This window comes from Anomalospiza imberbis, chromosome 22, assembly GCF_031753505.1.
Source record: "Anomalospiza imberbis isolate Cuckoo-Finch-1a 21T00152 chromosome 22, ASM3175350v1, whole genome shotgun sequence".
NCBI classification, from domain to species: domain Eukaryota; kingdom Metazoa; phylum Chordata; class Aves; order Passeriformes; family Viduidae; genus Anomalospiza; species Anomalospiza imberbis.
Genome location: NC_089702.1, coordinates 8,383,038 through 8,403,015, shown reverse-complemented (window position 1 = coordinate 8,403,015; position 19,978 = coordinate 8,383,038). Strand labels below are relative to the sequence as shown.

Sequence of the window (19,978 nt, the reverse complement as noted above, 5' to 3'; positions counted from 1 at the left end):
GACCGCGGGCCGGGACAGAGCGCGCGCCGTGGGCGGAGCCCCATCACCTGCGGAGGAGGCGTGGCTTAACCGGAACCGGCCAATCATGTTCGGGGGGCTCGACCCGGCCCCGCCCCTTTCACGATGGCGGCGCCCGGGTGCCACGTGGGGACCGGGGGGCTGCAGGAGGCCGAGGAAGAGAACGGGGAAGAGGAAGAGGAAGAGGAAGAGGAAGAGGAAGAGGAAGAGGAAGAGGAGCAAGGAGAAGAAGCAGAAGCGGCGCTGCGGGCCGTGTTCCCCCGCGACCCCGAGCTCTTCGCCGAGTTCTTCCCGGAGCGGCGCCGGTTCAGGCTGTGCGGGCGCGTCCTGCACATCGCGGAGCACCACGGGCCGCGGCTCGGGCCCGCCGGGGCCGTCTGGGAGGCGGTGAGCGGCACCGGGGGGGGGGCACGGGGCTGTACGTGACATCCCGGGGGACACCGGGTGATGGGGAATGCCGGGGGATCCCGAGGGTATGGGGATATCGGGGACACCGGGAAGGGGGAGGTGACATCCCCGGCGTACCGGGAGTGATGGCGCGGGGGGATGGGGTGGCGGGGGATCCCGGGTGGGACACACGCGACACCTCGGGGGTGGCGGGAGGGATGGGCGATGGGGGACCCCGAGAGAACGGGGGTACCTGGGGGTGAGGGGTTGTGACATCGCGGTGGGCACCGGGAGCAACGCGTGACTGGGGAGTCATGGGGGGACCTCGAGAGAACGGGGAACACCGGAGGGGGTGGGGGCACCGGGAGCACCGGGAATGGGCACCCTGAGGGGCTGCCGGGGAGTGAGGTGTCCTGGGCATCCCGGGCCGTGCTGGCCACTCCCGGGGGCACCGCGGGGGCGATCACTGGGGGTGGGGATGACCCTGGGGGCACAAGAAGAAGCGGTGGAGGGGCTTTGGGGTTTGGGGGTGTCCCCGCGGACCCGCGGGGGAAGGGGATGGGTCCCCCCGCAGTGCCGCAGCCCAGCCCCCGCTCTGTGCCCCCCAGGCCCTGTCCCTGTGCCGCTTCCTGGGCGAGCAGAACCTGGAGCTGGCGGGGCGGCGGGTTCTGGAGCTGGGCGCCGGTACCGGCATCGTGGGCATCTTCGCTGCCATGCTGGGTGCGGGGGGGGACACTCGGGGGACTGGGGGGGGACACTCGTGGCGCTGTGGGAAGGGTGGGGACACTTGTGGGGCCGGGGTGGGACACCCGTGGGTTGGGGGGGATCCCTGTTCCCCCACCCAGGACAGAATTGGAAACTGCTGCGAGCAGCCCTGGGGTTTATCGGGATCTGGGGACCCTCGGGTGGTTACAGCCCCCCACTTTGGACTCGGGGTTTATTGGGGTCGGGGAGGATTTGGGGAGATCCAGTGGGGGTGACCCCTCACTCTGACCCGGGGATTTTCGGGATATGGGAGGGGGGTACTGGGATTTTGGGGTGGGGGTTCCCAGGGGGTGTTCCTCACTGTGGCTCAGGGGGTTTTATTGGGATTTTGGGGTGCGGGGTCCCAGGGGGTGTTCCTCACTGTGGCTCAGGGGGTTTTATTGGGATTTTGGGGTGGGGGGTCCCAGGGGGTGTTCCTGACTGTGGCTCAGGGGGTTTTATTGGGATTTTGGGGTGCGGGGTCCCAGGGAGTATTCCTGACTGTGGCTCGGGGTTTTATGGGATTTTGGGTTGGGGGGTCCCAGGGGGTGTTCCTGACTGTGGCTCAGGGGGTTTTATTGGGATTTTGGGGTGGGGGGTCCCAGGGGGTGTTCCTGACTGTGGCTCGGGGTTTTATGGGATTTTGGGTTGGGGGGTCCCAGGGGGTGTTCCTGACTGTGGCTCAGGGGGTTTTATTGGGATTTTGGGGTGGGGGGTGCCAGGGGGTGTTCCTCACTGTGACTCAGGGTTTTTTGGGATTTTGGGGTGGGGGTGCTGGGGGTGTTCCTGCCGGGGGTGCAGGGTCCGAGGGGCTGTTCCTCACTGTGACTCAGGGTTTTATGGGATGTGGGGGGGATTTCGTTGGGATTTTGGGGTGGGGGGTCCCAGGGGGTGTTCCTCACTGTGACTCAGGGTTTTTTGGGATGTGGATGAGGTTTTACTGGGATTTTGGGGTGTGGGGTCCAAGGGGCTGTCTTTTGGGGTGGGGGGTCCCAGGGGGTGCTCCTCACTGTGGCTCGGGGTTTTATGGCATGTGGGGGGGATTTCTTCGGGATTTTGGGGTGGGGGGTCCCAGGGGGTCTTCCTCACTGTGACTCGGGATTTTTTGGGATTTTGGGGTGGGGGGTCCCAGGGGGTGCTCCTCACTGTGACTCGGGCTTTTATGGGATATGGGGAAGTTTTACTGGGACTTTGGGGTGGGAGGTCCGAGGGGGTGACCCACACGCTGACCCACGGTGAATTGGGGTGCGGGGGGTTACTGGGGGGTGGGCTGTGCCGCGCTGACGGCCGCGCTGCTCCGCAGGGGCCGAGGTGACGCTCACGGACCGCCCGCCGGCGCTGCCGCAGCTGCGGGAGAACGCGCGGCGGAACTTTCCGGGGAGCGCGGCGGCGGCGCCGCGGGTGCGGGCGCTGCGCTGGGGGCGCGACCAGCGCCGCTTCCCCCCCAAATTCCACCTCATCCTGGGCTCCGACATCGTGTACGACCCCCGCGCCTTCGCCCCGCTCCTGGGCACCCTCCGGCACCTGGTGGTGCCCCCGGCCCAGGCGCTGCTCAGCGCCCGCCTGCGCGGCGGCGACGCCGGTGCCTCCCGGTTCTTCCGGCAGGTGCTGCCCCCGTTCTTCGGGGTGCGGCTGCTGCGGCGGGAGCCCGAGCGGGACATCGAGATCTACGCGGTGACCCCGCGGGAGGCAGCGGGAGCCCCGGCGGAGCAGGGCAGGCCCGGCCCGGGGCCCCGTACGGGGATTAAATGATCCCGAGGGGTTCCGTTCAGGCGCCGTGTGTGAGCCGGGGGGCTGCGGGGCTTTGGGGGGGGCTGCGGGGCTGGGGTCTCTGAGGCTGGGGGGGCTTGTGAGGGGCTGGGGTCCATGAGGCTGGGGGGGCTTGTGAGGGTCTGGGGTCCGTGAAGCTGGGGGGGCTTGTGAGGGTCTGGGGTCCGTGAGGTTGGAGGGGTTGTTGAGGGTCTGGGGTCCCTGAGGCTGGGGGGCTTTGTGAGGGTCTGGGGTCCGTGAGGCTGGGGGGCTTTGTGAGGGTCTGGGGTCCGTGAGGTTGGGGGGGTTTGTGAGGGTCTGGGGTCTATAAGGGTGGTGGGGGGGGTCTGAGGGTCTGGGGTCTGTGAGGGTCGGGGGTCTATGGGGGGGAGGGGGTCTGTGAGGGTCAGGGGTCTCTCGGGTGCGGGGGTTTTTGTGAGGTGGGGGGGTCTGAGGGTCTGTGAGGGTCGGGGGTCTATGAGGGTGGGGGGGGGTCTGTAAGGGTCGGGGGTCTCTGGGTGCGGGGGGGGTCTGTGAGGTTTGGGGGGGGTCTGTAAGGGTCGGGGGTCTCTGGGGTGCGGGGGGGGGTCTGTGAGGTTTGGGGGAGTCTGTGAGGGTCGGGGGTCTCTCGGGTGCGGAGGGGTCTGGGGTCCGTGGGGGTCTGTGGGGGCCAGGGGTCTCTCGGGTGCGGGGGGGGTTCGGGCCGGGCACTTCGAGCTGCCCCCTCCCAAAATTCCCCCTCAGCCAATCCCGCGGCGCCCGCGCGTGACGTCACACCGCGCGGCAGCCAATCGCACCCCCGCGTCCTGACCCTTCCCGGCGCCCGTAGCGCGGGCTCGTCACGGCCCGGCGTGGCGTGACGTCACGCGGCGCGCCGCGGGCAGGCCGGGATGCAGCGCGCGGCGCTGGGCGCGCTCGGGGGCGCGGCGCGGGTGAGCCCCGGGACCACCGGGAACCGCGGGACCACCCCAGCCCCGGGACCACCGGGAACCGCGGGACCGCCCCCAGCCCCGGGATTACCGGGAACCGCGGGACCCCCCCAGCCCCGGGACCACCGGGAAACCGCGGGACCCCCCCCAGCCCCGGGACCACCGGGAAACGCGGGACCCCCCCAGCCCCGGGATTACCGGGAACCGCGGGACCCCCCCAGCCCCGGGATTACCGGGAACCGCGGGACCCCCCCAGCCCCCGGATTACCGGGAACCGCGGGACCCTCAACCCCGGGATTACCGGGAACCGCGGGACCCCCCAGCCCCGGGATTACCGGGAACCGCGGGACCCTCAACCCCGGGATTACCGGGAACCGCGGGACCCCCCAGCCCCGGGATTACCGGGAACCGCGGGACCCTCAACCCCGGGATTACCGGGAACCGCGGGACCCCCCAGCCCCGGGATTACCGGGAACCGCGGGACCCCCCCCCAGCCCCGGGATTACCGGGAACCGCGGGACCCCCCCCCAGCCCCGGGACCACCGGGAACCGCGGGACCCCCCCAGCCCCGGGACCACCGGGAACCGCGGGACCCCCCCCCAGCCCCCGGGATTACCGGGACCCCCCAGCCCTGTGACCTCCGGGACCCCCCCGGCCCCGGGATTACCGGGAACCTCGGGACCCCCCCCAGCCCCGTGACCACCGGGAACCGCGGTACCCCCAACCCTGGGACACCCGGGTCCCCCCAGCCCCGGGACCCCCGCCCCTCTCCGGTACCCCCCCCGGTGGCCATCCCCCATGCCGGGATCCCCATCCCGCAGCCCCGGGACCCCGGTTAGACCCGGCCCGGGGGTGCCGCTGCCGTGACAGCGCCGTGTCCCGCAGGCCGCCCCGGGCCGCTGGTTCAGCGCGGCCCCGCCGGCGCTGCGGGAGCTGCGGGAGCTGCGGGCGCGCACCGGGCAGCCGGTGCTGCGCTGCCGGGAGGCGCTGCAGCGGGCGGGGGGCGACCTGCGGCAGGTGCGGGGCAACGGCGGGGCGACAACCGGGGGGCAACGGGCGTGGGACCGAGGGGGACCTGGGCTGGCGGGGCGGGGGGAGGGACACGGGTCCCGGGAGGAGAATGAGGGGAGGGGGCACCCCGGGGGTCCCTGGGGCACCTGGGCCAGGGCGGGACGGCCACGGGGTGGGCTCTGCTCTGTGCCACCCCCCGTGTGCCCCCCAGGCCGAGGGGGACACAGGGGACACCCAGCAGTGACCCGGTGAGTGCTGGGGACACTGGGGGTGACGCTGTGAGTGATGGGGACATTGGGGTGACCCTGTGAGTGACGGGGACATTGGGGTGGCCCTGTCAGTGCTGGGGACACTGGGGTGACCCTGTCAGTGATGGGGACACTGGGGTGACCCTGTGAGTGATGGGGGACACTGGGGTGACGCTGTGAGTGCTGGGGACATTGGGGTGGCCCTGTGAGTGACGGGGACACTGGGGTGACCCTGTGAGTGATGGGGACACTGGGGTGGCCCTGTCAGTGATGGGGACACTGGGGTGACCCTGTGAGTGATGGGGACACTGGGGTGACCCTGTGAGTGATGGGGACACTGGGGTGGCCCTGTCAGTGATGGGGGACACTGGGGTGACCCTGTGAGTGATGGGGACATTGGGGTGGCCCTGTGAGTGACGGGGACATTGGGGTGGCCCTGTCAGTGCTGGGGACACTGGGGTGACCCTGTGAGTGATGGGGACACTGGGGTGGCCCTGTCAGTGCCGGGGACACTGGGGTGGCCCTGTCCCTTCCTGTGTGTCCCCCCCCAGGCCAAGGGGCAGTGCTGGGGACACTGGGGTGGCCCTGTGAGTGACAAGGACACTGGGGTGACCCTGTCAGTGCTGGGGACACTGGGGTGACCCTGTGAGTGATGGGGGACACTGGGGTGGCCCTGTCAGTGATGGGGGACATTGGGGTGGCCCTGTCAGTGCTGGGGACACTGGGGTGACCCTGTGAGTGATGGGGACACTGGGGTGACCCTGTGAGTGATGGGGGACACTGGGGTGGCCCTGTGAGTGACGGGGACACTGGGGTGGCCCTGTGAGTGACAAGGACACTGGGGTGACCCTGTGAGTGATGGGGACATTGGGGTGGCCCTGTCACTTCTGGGGACACTGGGGTGGCCCTGTCACTGAAGGGGACACTGGGGTGACCCTGTCAATGCAGGGACACTGGGGTGGCCCTGTGAGTGACGGAGGACACTGGGGTGGCCCTGTCACTGAAGGGGACACTGGGGTGGCCCTGTCAGTGACAAGGACACTGGGGTGGCCCTGTCCCCTCCTGTGTGTCCCCCCCAGGCCAAGGGGCAGTGCTGGGGACACTGGGGTGGCCCTGTGAGTGACGGGGACATTGGGGTGGCCCTGTGAGGGATGGGGACACTGGGGTGACCCTGTCAGTGCTGGGGACACTGGGGTGGCCCTGTGAGTGATGGGGGACACTGGGGTGGCCCTGTGAGTGATGGGGGACACTGGGGTGGCCCTGTCAGTGATGGGGGACATTGGGGTGGCCCTGTGAGTGTTGGGGACACTGGGGTGACCCTGTCCCCTCCCGTGTGTCCCCCAGGCCGAGGCCTGGCTCGAGGCCGAGTCGCGCCGCCGGGGCTGGGCCCGAGCCACGGCCCCCGGGGCTCCCCGGGCACGGGAGGGGCTCGTGGGGGTCCTGAGCGAGGGCTCGGCCGCCGTCATGGTGGAGGTGAGTGACGGGTGGGGTTTGGGGGTCCCCGGTGTCCCCCCGGGGGGTCTCTGTGTCCCCAGGGTCACCGTGTTCCCCCAGGTGAACTGCGAGACGGATTTCGTGGCGCGGACCCCCGACTTCCAGCAGCTCGTGGAGATGGCAGCCAGAGGGGTCCTGGGGCACTGCCAGGGGGCCTCGGGCACCAAGGTGGGGTGTCAGGGGGGGCTTTGGGGTTCCGGGGCGTTTTGGGGTGTGGGGGGTGTTTGGGGAGTTGGGGTGGCACGGATGGTGTGGGGTTCTTGGGGGGTGCTGGGGTGCCAGGGGTGTTAGGGGGGAGGGTTTGGGGGTGTTGGGGCAGGGTTTGGGGGTGCCTGGGGGGATGGGGCAGGGTTTGGGGGTGCCTGGGGGGATGGGGCAGGGTCTGGGGGAGGTTTTGGGAGTGCCTGGGGGTGTTGGGGCAGGGTTTGGGGGTGCCAGGGGGGATGGGGCAGGGTTTGGGAGTGCCTGGGGGTGTTGGGGCAGGGTTTGGGGGTGCCAGGGGTGGTGGGGCAGGGTTTGCGGGAGGATTGGGGAGTGCCTGGGGGTGGTGGGGCAGGGTTTGGGGGTGCCAGGGGTGGTGGGGCAGGGTTTGGGGGAGGATTGGGGAGTGCCTGGGGGTGTTGGGGCAGGGTTTGGGGGTGCCAGGGGTGTTGGGGCAGGGTTTGGGGGTGCCAGAGGTGTTGGGGCAGGGTTTTGGGGGTGCCAGGGGGGATGGGGCAGGGTTTGGGAGTGCCTGGGGGTGTTGGGGCAGGGTTTGGGGGTGCCAGGGGGATGGGGCAGGGTTTGGGGGAGGATTTGGGAGTGCCTGGGGGTGTTGGGGCAGGGTTTGGGGGTGCCAGGGGTGGTGGGGCAGGGTTTGGGGGAGGATTTGGGAGTGCCTGGGGGTGTTGGGACAGGGTTTGGGGGTGCCAGGGGTGGTGGGGCAGGGTTTGGGGGAGGATTTGGGAGTGCCTGGGGGTGTTGGGGCAGGGTCTGGGGGTGCCAGAGGTGTTGGGGCAGGGTTTGGGGGTGCAGGGGTGGTGGGGTGCCCCTCTGAGCCCTTTCCCCCAGCACCTGCTGCGAGAGGATGAGCTGGCCCAGGTGCGGGCAGGGGACGGGGGTGACCTGCTGAGCGACCACCTGGCACTGGCCATGGGTGAGTGGGGACCCCAGTGCCCCTCCCAGTACATCCCAGTGCGCCCATTGCCCCTCCTGTGCCCACCCCAGTCTGCCCAGTGCCCTTTCTATGCAATCCCAGTTTGCTTCTGTCCTTTTATTTATGTCCCAAAGTCTCCTGAACCCCAACCCCCCGTGATGCCAGATAACCCCCCAGTGCCCCCAGAACCTGAGAGTCCCGGTGCCACCAGTCCCTGTCCCAGTGCCCTCAGTGCCCCCAGTCCCTGTCCCAGTGCCCTCAGTGCCACCAGTCCCTGTCCCAGTGTCCCCAGTGCTCCCAGTCCCTGTCCCAGTGCCCTCAGTGCTCCCTGTCCCAGTGCCCCTCCCCAGTGCCCCCAGTCCATGTCCCAGTGCCCCCTGCCCCAGTGCCCTCAGTGTCTCCACTCCCTGTCCCAGTGCCCCTGCCCCAGTGCCCCCAGTGCCCCCAGTCCCTGCACCAGTGCCCCCAGTGTTCCCAGTCCCTGTCCCAGTGCCCTCAGTGCCCCCAGTCCCTGTCCCAGTGTCCCCAGTGCCCCCAGTCCCTGTCCCAGTGTCCCTCAGTGCCACCAGTCCCTGTCCCAGTGCCCTCAGTGCCACCAGTCCCTGTCCCAGTGTCCCGGTGCCCCCAGTCCCTGTCCCAGTGCCCTCAGTGCCACCAGTCCCTGTCCCAGTGTCCCAGTGCCCCCAGTCCCTGCCCCAGTGCCCCCAGTGTCCCTAGTCCATGTCCCAGTGCCCTCAGTGTCCCCAGTCTCTGTCCCAGTGCCCTCAGTGCCCCCAGTCCCTGCCCCAGTGCCCCCAGTCCCTGTCCCAGTGCCCTCAGTGCCCCCAGTGCCCCCAGTCCCTGCCCCAGTGCCCCCAGTCCCTGTCCCAGTGCCCTCAGTGCCCCCAGTGCCCCCAGTCCCTGCCCCAGTGTCCCCAGTCCCTGTCCCAGTGCCCCCAGTCCCTGCCCCAGTGCCCCCAGTCCCTGCCCCAGTGCCCCCAGTGTCCCCAGTCCCTGTCCCAGTGCCCCCAGTCCCTGTCCCAGTGCCCTCAGTGCCCCCAGTGCCCCCAGTCCCTGCCCCAGTGTCCCAGTGCCCCCAGTCCCTGCCCCAGTGCCCCCAGTGCCCCCAGTCCCTGCCCCAGTGCCCCCAGTCCCTGCCCCAGTGCCCCCAGTGTCCCCAGTCCCTGTCCCAGTGCCCCCAGTCCCTGTCCCAGTGCCCTCAGTGCCCCCAGTGCCCCCAGTCCCTGCCCCAGTGTCCCCAGTCCCTGCCCCAGTGCCCGCAGTGCCCCCAGTCCCTGCCCCAGTGCCCCCAGTGTCCCCAGTCCCTCCAGTCCCTGTCCCAGTGCCCCCAGTGACCCCAGTGCCTGCCCCAGTGCCCGCAGTGCCGGTCCCAGCCAGGCTCTGGGCAGGGCGGAACCCCGGGGTGTTTCCTGGGGGAGCTCTGGGCTGGGGCAGGGTGGTCCAGGACCCTTTTCAGGGGGTTCTGCTCTCTTGGAGTAGTCCATGACCGCCCCCCAATCCATTTTTGGGGGTGCTGATGGTGACCCCCACCCCTTCCTCTGTCCCCCCCAGGCCGCCTGGGCGAGCGCCTGGCCCTGCGCCGGGCCGGGTGGCTCCGGGCCCCCGGTGGCTTCGTGGCCACCTACGCTCACGGCTGGGTGCCCCCGGGGCCCGCCGTGGCCATGGGCACCTACGGGGCGCTGGTGGCCTGCGGGGGGCCGGGCCCGGGGCCCCCCTCGCCCGAGCTGCAGGAGCTGGGGCGCAGGGTGGCCCAGCACGTGGTGGGCATGGCCCCCACCGCCCTGGGCACCCCCGAGGACGAGCTGGGGGGGGACACGGAGACGCGGCTGCTGGCACAGGGGACCCTCCTGGAGCCGGGGGTGCCCCTGGGCCGGTACCTGCGGGACCGTGGAGGGCTCCAGGTCTGGGACTTCCTGCGCTTCCAGTGCGGGGAGGAGCCCCCCCAGGAGTGCCCCCCCGAGCCCTCTGCCCCCCCAGCCTGAGGGCCATGGCTCAGGGGGGGTCCAGCCCCTGGGGGGACACACACACACACACCCCCCCACTTCCCTGTGCACCCCACGCCAGGCTGGGGCAGCGTGAGCCTCCCCCCGGGTTTGGGGATGAGGCTGAATAAAGGTGCAGAAGAACCAGCCCAGGTGTTCTCTTGGGAGGAGAAGGGGGACCCCAACATCCCTTACCCTGCCCCTCCCCCAGGAAATGCTCCCCAACCCCCCCCCTGCACCCCCAATCCCCTCCTGCCCCCTCCGAGCTCCCCCAGGGACCCCCCCCCCCCTCTCCTGCAGGTTCTGAAATCCACACAAAAAGGGGCTCCTGACCCCAAAAACCCCCAAACCCCACTGGGGTGGGGGCAGGAGTGGGGGGCACGGCTGGGCCCAGGGCTGGATGGGGCTGTGGGGGCACCCCCATCCCATCCCTGACACCCCCGGGGTGGGTTTGGGGGGGTCCCAAGGGACAGGGGGGGGGGGTGTGACAGAGAGGGGAGAGGGGCAGGGGGGAGGTGGGGACAGGGGGAACAGAGGGGGGGACAGGGGGTGCCCCGGGTGGGGACATGGCACAGGTGGGGGGACAGGGGGCAGCCCGGGTGGGGGAACAGGGGTGTGGGTGGGGGGACAGGGGCACGGGTGGAGGGACAGGGGTGTCCCGGGTGGGGGGACAGGGGCACAGGTGGGGGGACAGGGGTGCCCCGGGTGGGAACATGGCACAGGTGGGGGGACAGGGGTGCCCCAGGTGGGGGGACAGGGGGCACCCCGGGTGGGGGGACAGGGGTGCCCCGGGTCGGGGGACAGGGGCGCAGGTGGGGGGACAGGGGTGCCCCGGGTGGGGACATGGCACGGGTGGGGGGACAGGGGTGCCCCGGGTGGGGACATGGCACGGGTGGGGGGACAGGGGTACCCCGGGTGGGGACATGGCACGGGTGGGGGGACAGGGGGCACCCCGGGTGGGGGGACAGGGGCGCAGGTGGGGGGACAGGGGTGCCCCGGGTGGGGGGACAGGGGCGCAGGTGGGGGGACAGGGGTGCCCCGGGTGGGGACATGGCACGGGTGGGGGGACAGGGGTGCCCCGGGTGGGGACATGGCACGGGTGGGGGGACAGGGGTGCCCCGGGTGGGGGGACAGGGGCGCAGGTGGCTGGGGGGGGTCCAGAAAGGGGGTGGCAGGAGTTGGGGTGAGAAACCGGGGGCCGACCCCCCCCCCCCCCCCCCCCCGGGAGACGCCGGTAGCCGGGGGTGGCTGCTCTGCCCCCCTCCCTCCCCCCGCGTGTCCCCCCCCTCCGTGACGTCACCAGCCGCCTCCCGGGACAAGTAACCGGGAACAGGCCGGGCTGGAACAGCCTATCCTGGATTACTTGAACCGGGCCGCGGCCGCCGGAGCGCCCCCCACCCCCCCGGACTCCCCGCCCCCCTCTCCGTTACCCCCGGCTCCCTCCGTCCCCGGCCGCTCCCGTTGTCACCGCCCGCTCACGGGGTCCCCGGGGGGCGGGGCTCTCCCCGCACCTCTCCGTTCCCCCGGCAGCGCCTCCGGGACCGGCGGGGGGAAGGGCGGGGGGTATCAACAGGAGGGTGGCAGCGAGCGGGGGTCGCGGCCGGGCCCCTCCCCCTCCCCCCCCGGTACCTGCCGCTCCCGCCGCTCCGGCCGGGGGGGGAGGGGCGGGGGGCGGGGCCGCGCGCCCCCCGGAGCCGGCGGCGCCGCGGCGGTTTCGAGGCGCCCCCGGGGGCGGGGCCGCGGCCGCCGCTTTGGTACGGCGGCGTAAGGGGGGGGGCGTGGCCTGCGGGGGAGCCTTGAAACGGGCGGAGGGCGCTGATTGGAAGGGGCGGGGCCCGGCCGTGTTTACCTCGCGCGGCGGCCTATGAGGGCGGGGAGTGTGGAGCCACGCCCCCGCGCCGGGAGGGGCGTGGTTTCATAAACCACGCCCACGCGCCGCGAGGGGGCGTGGCCTGGGGCTGTCTTCAGCCGCTTGTCCGCGCTAAATGTTGGGAAATTAATCTCGATAATTAAGACGGAGAATCCCTTTTTCCTCCTGGATTCATTAGCGGGAACCCCAAATTCCTCCCCTTTCGACCCCAAATTCCTTCTTTTTTTCATCGCATTTCCACCCAACCCACCTCAAGTTCCTGACCCTATCCCCAATTCCTTCTTTTTTCATCGCATTTCCATCCAACCCACCTCAAATTCCTAACCCTATCCCCAATCCCTTCTTTTTTCCTCGCATTTCCACCCAACCCACCTCAAATTCCTAACCCTATCCCCAATTCCTCCTTTTTCATCGCACTTCCACCCAACCCACCTCAAATTCCTAACCCTATCCCCAATTCCTTCTTTTTCATTGCATTTCCACCCAACCCACCTCAAATTCCTAACCCTAACCCCAATTCCTTCTTTTTTCATCGCATTTCCACCCAACCCACCTCAAATTCCTAACCCTAACCCAATTCCTTCTTTTTTCATCGCATTTCCACCCAACCCACCTCAAATTCCTAACCCTAACCCAATTCCTTCTTTTTTCATCGCATTTCCACCCAACCCACCTCAAATTCCTAACCCTAACCCAATTCCTTCTTTTTTCATCGCATTTCCACCCAACCCACCTCAAATTCCTAACCCTATCCCCAATTCCTTCTTTTTTCATCGCATTTCCACCCAACCCACCTCAAATTCCTCACCCTAACCCCAATTCCTTCTTTTTCATCGCATTTCCACCCAACCCACCTCAAATTCCTAACCCTAACCCCAATTCCTTCTTTTTCATCGCATTTCCACCTAATCCACCTCGAATTCCTCCTGCTTCATACAAATGCCTGTGCTTTCCCCAAAATTCCTAGTTTCCCCAAAATAAATCCCACCTATTTCACCGCAAAACTCCTCGTCTTTCACCCCAATTTCCTCTTTCTCCACCCAAATTCCTCTGATTTTCCATCATTTTTTCCACAAAGGGAATTTTTAAATTGGGTTTTGGGGTTATTTTTAAAGGAAAATCTGTCGGAAAAAAGAGGAATTCCCCGGCATCCGCCGCCCAGTTCTGGGGCGTTTAATTCCTCTTCGATTACGGAACGAAACCGCTCCCGGGGCGGCGCCAGCCCCAGTTCCGGGGTTAACTGGGACAAACTGGGAATCGCCGCGGGGAGTGGGGCTGGGGCGTCCGGGCGTTCCCTGGCGGAGCGGCCAGCGGGGAAACTGGGGCGAACTGGGAGGGGACTGGGACCAGACTGGGACTGGGCTGGGGGCGGGCTGGGACTGGACTGGAGCCGTACTGGGACCAGACTGAGAGTGGACTGGGACCAGACTGGGACTGGGTTGGGGTGGACTGGGACCAGACTGGGACTGGGTTGGGGGTGGACTGGGACCAGACTGGGAGTGGACTGGAGGCGGGCTGGGATTAGACTGGGAGTGTTGGGCTGGGGGCGGACTGGGACTGGACTGGGACCAGTCTGGGACTGGACTGGGGCCGTACTGGGACCAGTCCGGGACCGTACTGGGACTGGACTGGGGGCGGACTGGGACTAGACTGGGATTGGACTGGGTCCAGTCTGGGACTGGACTGGGAGCAGACTGGGACTGGACTGGGACCAGTCCAGGACTGGACTGGGGCTGTACTGGGACCAGTCCGGGACCGTACGGGGACCGGACTGGGGGCGGACTGGGACCAATCCGGGACTGGACTGGGGCTGTACTGGGACCAGTCCGGGACTGGACTGGGGCCGTACTGGGACCAGTCCAGGACTGCACTGGGACTGGACTGGGGGCGAACTGGGACTGGACTGGAATAGGACTGGGGCCATACTGGGACCAGTCCGGGACCGTACTGGGACCGGACTGGGGGCGGACTGGGACCAGTCTGGGACTAGACTGGGATTGGACTGGGTCCAGTCTGGGACTGGACTGGGAGCAGACTGGGACTGGACTGGGACCAGTCTGGGACTGGACTGGGACCGTACTGGGACCAGACTGGGGGCGGACTGGGACCAATCTGGGACTGGACTGAGGCCGTACTGGGACCAGTCCGGGACCGGACTGGGGGCGGACTGGGACTGGACTGGGGGCGAATTGGGATTGGACTGGAATAGGACTGGGGCCATACTGGGAGTGGACTGGGACCAGACTGGGACCAGACTGGGACTGGGTTGGGGGTGGACTGGGACCCGACTGGGAGTGGACTGGGGGTGGGCTGGGACTGGACTGGAAGTGGACTGGGACCAGACTGGGACTGGGTTGGGGTGGACTGGGACCAGACTGGGACTGGACTGGAGGCGGGCTGGGATTAGACTGGGAGTGCTGGGCTGGGGGCGGACTGGGACTGGACTGGGACCAGTCCAGGACTGCACTGGGACCGGACTGGGACCAGTCTGGGACTGGACTGGGGGCGAACTGGGACTGGACTGGAATAGGACTGGGGCCATACTGGGACCAGTCCGGGACCGTACTAGGACCGGACTGGGGGCGGACTGGGACCAGTCTGGGACCAGACTGGGATTGGACTGGGTCCAGTCTGGGACTGGACTGGGGCCGTACTGGGACCGGACTGGGGGCGGACTGGGACTGGACTGGGAGTGGACTGGGACCAGTCTGGGACTAGACTGGGATTGGACTGGGTCCAGACTGGGACTGGACTGGGAGCAGACTGGGACTGGACTGGGGGCGGACTGGGACTGGACTGGGATTGGACTGGGACCAGTCTGGGACTGGACTGGGGGCGAACTGGGACTGGACTGGAATAGGACTGGGGCCATACTGGGACCAGTCCGGGACCGTACTAGGACCGGACTGGGGGCGGACTGGGACCAGTCTGGGACCAGACTGGGATTGGACTGGGTCCAGTCTGGGACTGGACTGGGGCCGTACTGGGACCGGACTGGGGGCGGACTGGGACTGGACTGGGAGTGGACTGGGACCAGTCTGGGACTAGACTGGGATTGGACTGGGTCCAGACTGGGACTGGACTGGGAGCAGACTGGGACTGGACTGGGGGCGGACTGGGACTGGACTGGGATTGGACTGGGACCAGTCTGGGACTGGACTGGGGGCGAATTGGGACTGGACTGGAATAGGACTGGAGCCATACTGGGAGCAGACTGGGACTGGACTGGGGGCGGACTGGGACTGGACTGGGATTGGACTGGGTCCAGTCTGGGACTGGACTGGGGGCGAATTGGGACTGGACTGGAATAGGACTGGGGCCGTACTGGGAGCAGACTGGGACTGGACTGGGAGCAGACTGGGGTCGGACCGAGGCCCCGCCCCGGCCCACATCCGGGCACTTCTAGCCGCAGCCCCGCCCACCTCTTCTGCCTCACCATTGGCCGCTGGTGCGTGACGTCATTAACGGGCGTGGCGATGGCAGGGATGGGGGTGGGGCAGCCCCTTCCAGGGAGCCCCAAAAATCCCCCCGAGCTCGGCCCCGTCCCTCACCTGCGGCCTCCCCCGGCAGCGACACGGGGCTGTCCCAGCGTGTCCCTGCTCGGGGGGACACCGACCCCAAACCCCCCAGTGCCGCCACCCCAGAGCTCCCAGTGCCGCCACCCCAAATCTTCCAGTGCCACCACCCCAAACCCCCAGGGCCACCACCCCAAACCCCCCAGTGCCGCCACTGCAGAGCTCCCAGTGCCGCCACTCCAAATCCCCCAGTGCCACCACCCCAAAACCCCAGTGCCATAACCCCAAATCCCCCAGTGCCACCACCCCAAACCCCCAGTGCCATAACCCCAAATCCCCCAGTGCCACCACCCCAAACCCCCAGTGCCATAACCCCAAATCCCCAGGGCCGTGACCCCAAATCTTCCAGTGCCACCACCCCATCCCCCCAGTGCCGAGACCCCAAACCCCCCAGTGCCGAGACCCCAAACCCCCCAGTGCCACCACCCCAAACCCCCAGTGCCATAACCCCAAATCCCCAGTGCCCAGACCCCAAATCCCCAGGGCCGTGACCCCAAATCTTCCAGTGCCACCACCCCATCCCCCCAGTGCCGAGACCCCAAATCGCCAGTGCCATAACCCCAAATCCCCAGGGCCGTGACCCCAAATCTTCCAGTGCCACCACCCCAAAACCCCAGTGCCATAACCCCAAATCCCCCAGTGCCACCACCCCAAACCCCCAGTGCCGTGACCCCAAACCCCCCAGGGCCGTGACCCCAAATCTTCCAGTGCCACCACCCCATCCCCCCCAGTGCCATAACCCCCAATCCCCAGGGCCGTGACCCCAAATCTTCTAGTGCCACCACCCCATCCCCCCAGTGCCGAGACCCCAAACCCCCCAATGCCACCACCCCAAACCCCCAGTGCCATAACCCCAAACCCCCAGTGCCATAACCCCAAACCCCCAGTGCCGCCACTGCAGATGTCCCAGTGCCGCCACCCCAAATCTTCCAGTGCCACCACCCCAAACCCCCAGTGCCATAACCCCAAATCCCCCAGTGCCACCACCCCAAACCCCCAGTGCCATAACCCCAAATCCCCAGGGCCGTGACCCCAAATCTTCCAGTGCCACCACCCCATCCCCCCAGTGCCGAGACCCCAAACCCCCCAGGGCCGTGACCCCAAATCTTCCAGTGCCACCACCCCATCCCCCCCAGTGCCATAACCCCCAATCCCCAGGGCCGTGACCCCAAATCTTCCAGTGCCACCACCCCATCCCCCCCAGTGCCGAGACCCCAAACCCCCCAGTGCCACCACCCCAAACCCCCAGTGCCATAACCCCCAATCCCCAGTGCCCAGACCCCAAATCCCCAGGGCCGTGACCCCAAATCTTCCAGTGCCACCACCCCATCCCCCCAGTGCCGAGACCCCAAATCGCCAGTGCCATAACCCCAACCCCCAGTGCTGCGACCCCAAATCTTCCAGTGCCACCACCCCAAACCCCCAGTGCCATAACCCCAAATCCCCCAGTGCCACGACCCCAAACCCCCAGTGCCACCACCCCAAACCCCCATGTGCTGCGACCCCAAATCCCCCAGTGCCATAACCCCAAACCCCCAGTGCCGCCACCCCAAATCCCCATGTGCTGCAACCCCAAATCTTCCAGTGCCACCACCCCAAACCCCCAGTGCCATAACCCCAAATCCCCATGTGCTGCGACCCCAAATCCCCAGTGTCACCACCCTACCCCCCCCAGTGCCGAGACCCCAAATCCCCTGGGCCGTGACCCCAAACCCCCCAGTGCCATAACCCCAAATCCCCCTGTGCTGTGACCCCAAATCCTCAGTGACGCCACCCCAAATCCCCCAGTGCCACGACCCCAAATCCCCAGTGCCACCACCCCAAACCCCCCAGTGCCGTGACCCCAAAACCCCCAGTGCCACCACCACAAACCCCCAATACCGAGACCCCAAACCCCCCAGTGCCGTGACCCCAAATCTTCCAGTGGCGCCACCCCAAATCCCCCAGGGCTGTGACCCCAAATCCCCAGTGCCACCACTGCAGAGCCCCCAGAGCCGTGACCCCAAATCCCCTGGGCCATAACCCCAAATCTTCCAATGCCACCACCCCAAACCCTCCAGTGCCATGACCCCAAATCCTCAGTGATATGACTCCAAATCCCCAGTGCCACCACTCCAAATCCCCAGTGCCATGACCCCAAACCCCCTTGTGCCGTGATCCCAAACCCCCCCAGTGCCGTGACCCCAAACCCCCCCAGTGCCGTGACCCCAAACCCCCCAGTGCCATGACCCCAAACCCCCCAGTGCCGTGACCCCAAATCCCCAGTGCCGTGACCCCAAATCCCCAGTGCTGTGACCCCAAATCTTCCAATACCCCCACCTCAAACCCCCCAGTGCCGTGACCCCAAACCCCCTTGTGCCGTGACCCCAAATCCCCAGTGCCATAACCCCAAATCCCCCTGTCCTGTGACCCCAAACCCTCAGTGCCGCCACCCCAAATCCCCCAGTGCTGTGACCCCAAATCTTCCAATGCCACCACCTCAAACCCCCCAGTGCCATGACCCCAAATCCCCAGGGCCATGATCCCAAACCCCCAGTGCCATGACCCCAAATCCCCGGTGCCGTGACCCCAAACCCCCCAGTGCCGTGACCCCAAATCCCCAGGTGCTGTGACCCCAAATCCCCAGTGCCACCACTCCAAACCCCCCAGTGCCGTGACCCCAAACCCCCAGGGCCATGATCCCAAACCCCCAGTGCCGTGATCCCAAACCCCCAGGGCCATGATCCCAAACCCCCCAGTGCCGTGACCCCAAATCCCCAGTGCCATGATCCCAAACCCCCAGTGCCGTGACCCCAAATCCCCAGGGCCATGATCCCAAACCCCCAGTGCCATGACCCCAAATCCCCAGGGCCGTGATCCCAAACCCCCCAGTGCCGTGACCCCAAACCCCCAGTGCCATGACCCCAAATCCCCAGGGCCGTGATCCCAAACCCCCCAGTGCCGTGACCCCAAACCCCCAGTGCCGTGACCCCAAATCCCCAGTGCCATGATCCCAAACCCCCAGTGCCGTGACCCCAAATCCCCAGGGCCATGATCCCAAACCCCCAGTGCCGTGACCCCAAATCCCCAGGGCCATGATCCCAAACCCCCCAGTGCCATGACCCCAAATCCCCAGGGCCATGATCCCAAACCCCCCAGTGCCGTGACCCCAAACCCCCAGTGCCATGACCCCAAATCCCCAGGGCCGTGATCCCAAACCCCCCAGTGCCGTGACCCCAAACCCCCAGTGCCGTGACCCCAAATCCCCAGTGCCATGATCCCAAACCCCCAGTGCCGTGACCCCAAATCCCCAGTGCCATGATCCCAAACCCCCAGTGCCGTGACCCCAAATCCCCAGGGCCATGATCCCAAACCCCCCAGTGCCATGACCCCAAATCCCCAGGGCCATGATCCCAAACCCCCCAGTGCCGTGACCCCAAATCCCCAGTGCCGTGATCCCAAACCCCCAGTGCCGTGACCCCAAATCCCCAGTGCCGTGACCCCAAATCCCCTTGTGCCGTGACCCCAAATCCCCAGTGCCGTGCCCCCACTCCCGAATGGGGCAATTTTGGGTCCCCACCAAAAATCAACCCCGCGGCTCCCAGGAGCCTAAAACGGATCCGGCCGCTCCCTGGAGCTGTGCGGTGCCCCCGCTGTGTGTGGAGGTGGGAAACGGATGGAATTCCTGGGAAAAGGGACTGGGCAGCGTCATTTTTATTTCTAGAACAATCTGGAAACCGCAGGGAAGGAAATTCCCGGCGCTCCGCTGCGTTTTTGGGAACTGCTGCCCTTGAACCCCTCTGAGGGTCCATGTGGAGCTCTGGAAGGCTCCAGAACTCCTGGAAATGCTGGAAACGCCTCTGGAGTTTCCAGAACTCTTGGAAATGCTGGAAACGCAGGGCCCGCGATGCTCCAGAACTCCTGGAAATGCTGGAAACGCCTCTGGAGTTTCCAGAACTCTTGGAAATGCTGGAAACGCAGGGCCCGCGATGCTCCAGAACTCCTGGAAATGCTGGAAACGCCTCTGGAGTTTCCAGAACTCTTGGAAATGCTGGAAACGCAGGGCCCGCGATGCTCCAGAACTCCTGGAAATGCTGGAAACGCCTCTGGAGTTTCCAGAACTCTTGGAAATGCTGGAAACGCAGGGCCCGCGATGCTCCAGAACTCCTGGAAATGCTGGAAACGCCTCTGGAGTTTCCAGAACTCTTGGAAATGCTGGAAACGCAGGGCCCGCGATGCTCCAGAACTCCTGGAAATGCTGGAAACGCCTCTGGAGTTTCCAGAACTCTTGGAAATGCTGGAAACGCAGGGCCCGCGAGGCTCCAGAACTCCTGGAAATGCTGGAAACGCCTCTGGAGTTTCCAGAACTCTTGGAAATGCTGGAAACGCAGGGCCCGCGATGCTCCAGAACTCCTGGAAATGCTGGAAACGCCTCTGGAGTTTCCAGAACTCTTGGAAATGCTGGAAACGCAGGGCCCGCGATGCTCCAGAACTCCTGGAAATGCTGGAAACGCCTCTGGAGTTTCCAGAACTCTTGGAAATGCTGGAAACGCAGGGCCCGCGATGCTCCAGAACTCCTGGAAATGCTGGAAACGCCTCTGGAGTTTCCAGAACTCTTGGAAATGCTGGAAACGCAGGGCCCGCGATGCTCCAGAACTCCTGGAAATGCTGGAAACGCCTCTGGAGTTTCCAGAACTCTTGGAAATGCTGGAAACGCAGGGCCCGCGAGGCTCCAGAACTCCTGGAAATGCTGGAAACGCCTCTGGCCCGCAGCCCTGGCCCACGGCCAGAGCCTGGCAGCACATCTGGCTCTGGCAGGGAATTCCCAAATGGAATTTCCCCAAACTGGGGACAAGC

General features: G+C 67.0%; 2 protein-coding genes across 2 annotated transcripts; both read left to right on the top strand.

Moving 5' to 3' along the window:
- Nucleotides 1-2,901, top strand: EEF1AKMT3 (EEF1A lysine methyltransferase 3). Its single transcript, XM_068212633.1, has 3 exons — nt 1-405; nt 1,014-1,125; nt 2,453-2,901. Exons 1-3 carry the CDS (start codon nt 124-126, stop codon nt 2,899-2,901), a joined length of 843 nt encoding a protein of 280 aa, XP_068068734.1. The 5' UTR covers nt 1-123.
- Nucleotides 2,902-3,706: 805 nt separating this feature from the next.
- Nucleotides 3,707-9,729, top strand: TSFM (Ts translation elongation factor, mitochondrial). The gene is made up of 6 exons (XM_068212631.1): nt 3,707-3,830; nt 4,713-4,844; nt 6,431-6,559; nt 6,641-6,748; nt 7,631-7,715; nt 9,267-9,729. The coding sequence occupies exons 1-6, from the start codon at nt 3,789-3,791 to the stop codon at nt 9,695-9,697; spliced, it is 927 nt and encodes a 308-aa protein (XP_068068732.1). The 5' UTR covers nt 3,707-3,788; the 3' UTR covers nt 9,698-9,729.
- Nucleotides 9,730-19,978: the final 10,249 nt, after the last annotated feature.

Bases quoted from the DNA above. Each gene is read 5' to 3' on its own strand.
- EEF1AKMT3 (XM_068212633.1), top strand. From the start codon at position 124: ATGGCGGCGCCCGGGTGCCACGTGGGGACCGGGGGGCTGCAGGAGGCC. The intron at 406-1,013 runs GTGAGCGGCACC...TGTGCCCCCCAG, and splicing joins CCGGGGCCGTCTGGGAGGCG to GCCCTGTCCCTGTGCCGCTT. The intron at 1,126-2,452 runs GTGCGGGGGGGG...GCTGCTCCGCAG, and splicing joins CATCTTCGCTGCCATGCTGG to GGGCCGAGGTGACGCTCACG.
- TSFM (XM_068212631.1), top strand. From the start codon at position 3,789: ATGCAGCGCGCGGCGCTGGGCGCGCTCGGGGGCGCGGCGCGG. The intron at 3,831-4,712 runs GTGAGCCCCGGG...CGTGTCCCGCAG, and splicing joins CGCTCGGGGGCGCGGCGCGG to GCCGCCCCGGGCCGCTGGTT. The intron at 4,845-6,430 runs GTGCGGGGCAAC...TGTGTCCCCCAG, and splicing joins CGGGGGGCGACCTGCGGCAG to GCCGAGGCCTGGCTCGAGGC.